Source organism: Neophocaena asiaeorientalis, unplaced genomic scaffold, assembly GCF_003031525.2.
Source record: "Neophocaena asiaeorientalis asiaeorientalis breed wild unplaced genomic scaffold, Neophocaena_asiaeorientalis_V1.1 scaffold357, whole genome shotgun sequence".
NCBI classification, from domain to species: Eukaryota; Metazoa; Chordata; class Mammalia; order Artiodactyla; family Phocoenidae; genus Neophocaena; species Neophocaena asiaeorientalis.
In genome coordinates, this window is record NW_020173270.1 from 1,879,397 (window position 1) to 1,886,060 (window position 6,664).

Genomic DNA, 6,664 nt, shown 5'->3' on the forward strand with positions numbered 1-6,664 from the left:
GCTCACCGAGCGCCTGGCCACCTCTGAGCGCGGCGTTCGCGCCAGGGCAAGCCCCGGGGCTGACGGCCCCGACGGGTCGGCTTCTAGCCTCAGTGAGGGTGCGCTGCAGGTCCTCGATGGGGCGCTCCAGACGCGGAATACAGGCACCCAGACCGTGCCGGAGACTCAAGAGGCGGGAGCCCAGGCGTTGCCGGAGACCCAAGAGGCCGGCGTGGGGGCAGCTCCCGAGACCCTCGAGGCGGAAGTGTGGGTGACGGAGGCTCTGCTGGGGCTGCCCGCGGCCGCCGAGCGCGAGCTGGAGCTGCTTCGCGCCAGCCTGGAGCACCAGCGCGGGGTGAGCGAGCTCCTGCGGGGTCGTCTGTGCGAGCTGGAGGAGGCCCGCGAGGCTGCCGAGGAGGCACAGGCAGCGGTGGCGGCCCAGCCCCAGCCGTGCGAGGCTGCCACCCAGACCCCGTGGGGTTGTGCCGAGAGGGCCACGCAGACCGAGCCCGCTGTGGAGGCCCCTGCCCCGACGCAGGAGAACCTGCCCGGACCCACGGATGGGGATAGGGCAGTGGCACCCGCGGGTGAGTCCCCTCCCCGTCCCTCGCTGAGCCCTGGTTTGCTGGCCACCGAATTCTAACTCACTGTCTTCATCTGGTCTCCGCCAGGCACCCTCAAATCCATTATGAAGAGGAGAGACGGTACACCTGGCGCCCAACCCAGCCCCGGACCCAAGAGCCTGCAGTTTGTTGGGGTCCTCAACGGAGAGTGAGTACCTTCCCCCTCCCCAGGGCAGCATCTTCTGGGACTGGAATGGGGTTTGAATCCCAGCTCTGCCCCTCGCTCGCGGCGTGGTCTTGGCAAGTCTCAGTGTCCTCATCTGTAAGATGGGAACAGCCACTCCCACCTCGCAGGACTCCAGAATGAGCCCCCAGGGGAGGCTTAGCAGATGCCTCTCACCCTGCCCCCAGGTACGAGAGCTCATCCAGCGAGGGCGACAGCGACAGCGAGGACGGCGCTGCTGAGCTCCCGAGGAGCAGTTCGTCGGGCTCAGGAGACGACAGCGGCGGGGGATCCGACTCCGGGACCCATGGCCCTCCCAGCGGCGGGGAGGCCCGGGACCCCGAGCCGGAGGCAGAGCCAGAGCCTCAGCCGGGTGCGCAGGGGAGGTGAGCAGCGCCGCGGACACGTAATAGGAACGGCTGCTCTCTTTCCCGTCTCCCCACTCCCCATCCCAACCCCTCCTTAGCCTCTCCATGTCTGCGTCTCCCCGGCAGTAGGTGCGAGCTGAGCCCGCGTTTGAGGGAGGCGTGCGCAGCGCTGCAACGGCAGCTGAGCCGGCCCCGCGGAGTCGCTCGCGACAGTGTGAGTGCGGGGAGAGGCCTTCGCAGGAGTCATAGGCCCGCCAGGGACCTCCTCTGACGCCTACCTAGGGAAGAGCATCGGGGTCTTTAGAGTTAGGAGGGTCCCAAGTTCCGTCACCTCGCGCCAGGGCCCTGCACGGATCCCAAGCTCTCCAAAGGGCTCTTCGCCCCAGGACAGGGCTGATCTTTCCCTGATTTCCCAAAAGGGGTCCGCCCCAAGCCCCAGCCCCACTCCCGGACTCCCCAAAGACAAGCGCTCACCGCCTTCCGCCACTTCAGCTTCTTCCCCAGGCTCTTCCTCAGAAGGAGAGCATCCCTGTCCCCTCGAGCCGGATACCCACACTAACTGCACTCCCTCCTCGAAAGGGGTGTGGCCCTAGGAGTGACCATCCTCCCCTGAATGGGTTCCCAGTCCCGCCCCCACACCCTCCCTGCCACCCCTTCCTGGACCCTCGCCGAAGTCTTTCCCCCGTCCTGGCAGGGCGCGGCGCGCCTGGTGGCCCAGGAGTGGTTTCGAGTGTCGAGCCAGCGGCGCTCTCAAGCGGAGCCCGTGGCCGGGGTGCTCGGCGCGGTGGTGCGCCTGGGACGTGAGCTGCTGGAACACGTGGTGAACCTGACGGATGGCAACGGGAACACAGCCCTGCACTACAGCGTGTCCCGTGGGAACCTGGCCATCGCGAGCTTGCTGCTGGATACAGGTCAGCATTGAGGAGGGGTGGGGAGGGCACCAGGGAATCGGGAACCGGGGAAGGGAGAATCTGGGCAGGTCTTGGCTGGGAGGACCTGGAGAAGGATGCAGAGAAGGGCTGGCCGGGCAGAGGGCACCACTGGCCCTTCTCTGGAGGTTACATGACCCGTTGTGGATAGATTGACCACTCTGAGCTGTGAGCTCTGCCCTGACCTGCCTCTCACTTTGCAGGGTGAGGGTATTCTGGGCTTTGGGATTGGGTAGACCTAAATGTAGAGGAATTACTTCATTTCACCAGCTTTAGCTTCCTCCTTTGTGAAACGGGGGATGCAGTGCCTCCCTCCCTGGGCGATTGTGATAACACACACGTAGAACAGCACCAGGCACGCAGGTCAGTCAATGGTCCCCATGCCTTCTGTCCCTGAATCTCCAGCCTTGGCGTTCACCTTGTTCCTGAGCCCCAATATCCATCCACTGCCTCTTCAGCCTCCAGGGGAGGTACTGACTGGTCAGGGCTGTGACTGCCTCCCGGGCTGGGACAGTGGGCCTGCAGTCCTCCACCACAGGTCCCGCGTTGGCCCCGTCTCACACACATTTCTATCATCTGTCTCAACGTTTCCCCCTCTGGAGCAGAGATACACACATCCAGGTGTTGCTGAGCCCACAGACATATATTGAGAGCCTTCCAGGCACCAGTGCAGTACCAGGATGGGGGTGGGCCACCCCCATGGGACTCACAGCAGAGGGGACAGTGGACAGTAGACAAACTGATTGCCCACCAAGAGCTCTCCGGGGTGTTCTTCTTCAGGCCCCTGCAGGCTGAGGCAGGTCCTGCTGTCCCATCCTGCATGCCACCCCCCTAAATACACAGATCCATTCCATTTCTGCAGGTCTTGGTGGCCAAGGGGAAGGGCACAGCTACTCTGGGCTGGACAAGGAGCTGGGGCTTGGGAGGAGGGGACTATGCATGATTCAAAAGGTATTTCCCGGGACTTCCCCGGCGGTCCAGTGGTTAAGACTCCACACTTCCAATGCAGGGGGTGCGGGTTTGATCCCTGGTCAGGGAACTAAGATCCCACATGCTGCGCGTCGCAGCCAAAAAAAAAAAGGTATTTCCTGGGCAGCTCCTGTCTTAAAGGGGGCTGAGGACTGGGGTTGTGGAGGGTGGCAAGGCAGTCATCTTGGTTGCAAGGCCCGAGGCTCCTTAGATCCTCTTATTCCCTGCATTTGAACACACTCCCCCTTCAGCTCCAACTCTCCAGACCTTGCCGTGGGCCTTCTGGTTCTCACATGGGTCAGCCCCTTTGGCCCTCCCCACCCCCAGGACACCCTTCACGCAGGGGCTGTTTCCTCTCATCTCCCTGGAATGAAGGGCCTGGACATGGCTGTGTCCTCCTTGTTCTTTATCTCCACTTCCAGACCGTTTCCCCTTCCTCCTTTCGTCCCATCTTGGAACCTCTAATTGATCAGACCACTACTCCCTCCGCCCCTTCTGACTTCTCCCTCTCATCTCATCACTCTTCATTTCTTGAATCTTAGCTCCTGGCTGGTTCTCCTCCTCTCCAGCCTAATCCTCACCAATATCAGTTTCCTGATGGATGATCCCTCCCACTTCCTGGCTTCTCAGTTCCTTTTTTTTTTTTTTTTTCTGGCTATGCCACAAGGCATGTGGGATCTTAGTTCCCCGACCAGGGATTGAAACTGCACCCCCTGCAGTGGAAGCGTGGAGTTTTAACCCCTGGACCGCCAGGGACGTCCCTTCTCAGTTCCTTGACCTACTCCTCTCCCTTCACCCTGACATCAGCCTTACACTTGTAAGGTCACCACAACACCTTGATGTCATCAATAACTATGCCCCCTCCATAATCTCACTTCCTAGTATTCTCTCCTGAACTCTCACCTTCCAACATCTCAGCTCACTGTCTCCTGTTGCCCAACTCCCACAGTCCTTGAACCTCGTGGGACCAGTATCCATTGCTCCCACCACATTTCACTGTTCTGTCTCCTTGCCTCCTGGCCTATCATTAACTACTCCTTTATGTACCCTTTCAAACCCATCCCCATACCCCTCCCTCACCTCACCCTACTTGCCTGGCAGACCCCAGTGGGGCACACAGTAGACCCTCAAGTGTTTGTTGAATGAACGAATAAGCTTTCATGAGCAGGGGCTCTGGGTGTGTGTCTGGGGGGAGCAGAGATAATTATCAATTTTACTCGATAATTATCAAGTAAACATAATTTCCAATAGGGGTAAGGGCCATGACAAAATAAAACCAGGGGAGGGAATCAAGAAACAGTGTGATCCTTTAGCTTAGCAAGGCCTCAGGGAAGGGAAAGGGAGAGGGAAAACAGGTGGGTCCCCTGGCTAACTGCAGATACCCCACTTTGGTTATTTCTCTGAGCCTCCTTCCGTGCCCAACACCCTCCACCAGGGTCACAGAAGCTTGTGGATGGAATGGACACCTAGAGAGTATGCCACACAACTAGGGAACATCCTTAATCCTGACTTAACCCTTTTACTCCCCAGCTGGTTGTCTCAGATCCCCTCTCACTAGGGCACCCTCTCCATGACCGTGATCCACTCCTTTCCCCAAACCTCTCCCACCCATTCATCTCTGCAGACTGTCCCTAGACTTGTGGAGCTTTCAGAATGGTGGGGTACATGAGCGGTAAACATTCTGGGGAATGAGGTCCAGAAGTAGGTGCTGTGCTGTGAGGAAGAGGGCCAGGATGGTAACAGAACTGACCCCAGGGGAAATGGAGCTGATGTCTGTGTTCAGTTCGGAAGGATGGGCAGCAGTAACCAGGCTGTTAGTTTCCTAGGGCTGCTGTAAAAAAGTGCCACAAAGTACCACAACGTGGGTGGTTGAAAAGAGAAATTCATTTTCTTGCAGTTCAGGAGTCCAGAAGTCCAAAATCAAGGTGTTGGCAGGGCTGTTTCCTTCTTAAGGGCTCAGAGGGAGAATCTGTTCTGTGCCTTTCTCCAAGCTTCTGGTGGTTGCCAGCAACCCGCAGCGTTCCGCGGCTTAGGGCAGCTTGTCTTCTCGGCCTTCTGCATCACATAGCTCTTTGTCTTTGCTTCTTCCAAGGATACCAGTCATATGGAATTAGGGCCTACCATTAATGACCTCATCTTAACTTGATTATGGTTTGCAAAGATCTTATTTCCAATTAAGGCCACATTCACAGGTACTGGGTGTTAGGAGTTCAACATATCTTTTGGTGGGGCAATGGCGGGGGGGGACACAATTCAATCTGTAACATAGGCTTGGGGGAGAAAGGCCAACTCCAGAGGAAGGGACAGAAGTTGGTAACAGAGCCTCGGAGGCGGTGGTGAACAACGGCCTGTATTCCAGGTGCAGTGGGGAGACACAGGAGGGCTCTAAATAGGTGATGGGGCCAAATTTCTTTCGATCTCTTTCTGGCTGCTGCATGGAAACTGGAGTGGACTTGGACACCAGGGGGGTCCGGCTGGCATTTCTCTGGGGGAGCAACAGTGGTGGCTTGGTGGGTAGTAGCTGGGAAAATAGAAACATCCATTTATCTCATTCATTGAGCAGCTACTAGGTGGCAGGTATTACTCTAGGTACTGGGGGATACAGCAGCAGACAGAACAAAGCCCCCAACACAGTTTGAAATAGGAAGGTGAGGAAACTCTTCACTGAGATGAGATGCAAGCAGAACCCTGAAGGTAAGGGAGGAGCCATGTGGACCTTGCGGGGAGGGCCTTGTAGGCAGAGGGAACAGTAAAATCACGCATGACCCTCAGTGACCAACCTGACTGAACAAATGAACCTGAGGCTTGGAGGGAGGCGAGTGGACTAGAGGGTGTCGGCTTCTTGGTGGACTGACCCCTCTTCTCTCTCCCAGGGGTCTGCAAGATTGACCACCAGAATCGAGCTGGCTACTCCGCCCTCATGCTGGCTGCACTCACCTCTGTGGGGCGAGAGGAGGACATGGCTGTGGTCCAGAGACTCTTCCGCATGGGCAGTGTTAATGCCAAGGCCAGCCAGGTGCGTAGATACCTCCTCCCTGGCTCGGAGTCCAGGGGTCTTTTCCACGTTTGGAGCCAAATGTCTTGTGACCCCCCTCTTTCCCCCGGAGCCCACACCAGCCCTGTCCCCTTCTTTCCCATTTCCCAGACGGGACAGACAGCCCTCATGCTGGCCATCAGCCACGGCCGCCAGGACACGGTAGCGGCCCTGCTGGCATGTGGGGCAGATGTGAACGTGCAGGATGCAGATGGGGCCACAGCGCTGATGTGCGCCAGCGAGTATGGGCGCCTGGACACTGTCCGGTTGCTCCTGGCCCAGCCAGGCTGCGACCCGGCCCTCCTGGACAACGTGAGCCACCATGGGGCTGGTGGGGTAGTCGCACCTTGGTTCAGGGACCTGACTATCCCTATCATCCCTCAGGAGGGCACCAGTGCCCTGGCCATTGCCCTGGAGGCTGAGCAGGACGAGGTGGCCGCCCTGCTGCACGCCCACCTGAGCTCAGGCCAGCCTGGTCTCCCGGTGAGTGCAGCCCCAGCCCCAGCCCCAAGAGACAGTTTCCCAGCTGCACAGCTCAAGGATCCCGTGAGCCCCAGGAAGGTGGCTTCTCTTCGCGCACCCCGGGGGAGCACCCGGGG

The 6,664-nt window shown here is 58.8% G+C and overlaps 1 protein-coding gene across 2 annotated transcripts in view; it reads left to right on the forward strand.

Moving 5' to 3' along the window:
• Positions 1–9: 9 nt before the first annotated feature.
• Positions 10–6,664, forward strand: part of KANK3 (KN motif and ankyrin repeat domains 3) — a 7,881-nt gene continuing 1,226 nt past the window's right edge. The window contains exons 1-8 of one of the 2 annotated variants that reach the window (XM_024746045.1): positions 10–566; positions 651–750; positions 954–1,151; positions 1,263–1,347; positions 1,828–2,044; positions 5,905–6,047; positions 6,177–6,377; positions 6,450–6,548. In XM_024746045.1, the coding sequence (XP_024601813.1) occupies positions 668–750; positions 954–1,151; positions 1,263–1,347; positions 1,828–2,044; positions 5,905–6,047; positions 6,177–6,377; positions 6,450–6,548 (1,026 nt within the window). In that variant the 5' untranslated portion in view covers positions 10–566; positions 651–667. Of the gene's footprint in view, positions 567–650; positions 751–953; positions 1,152–1,231; positions 1,348–1,827; positions 2,045–5,904; positions 6,048–6,176; positions 6,378–6,449; positions 6,549–6,664 lie in introns of those variants that run through there. The other variant, XM_024746046.1, reaches the window with a different exon arrangement.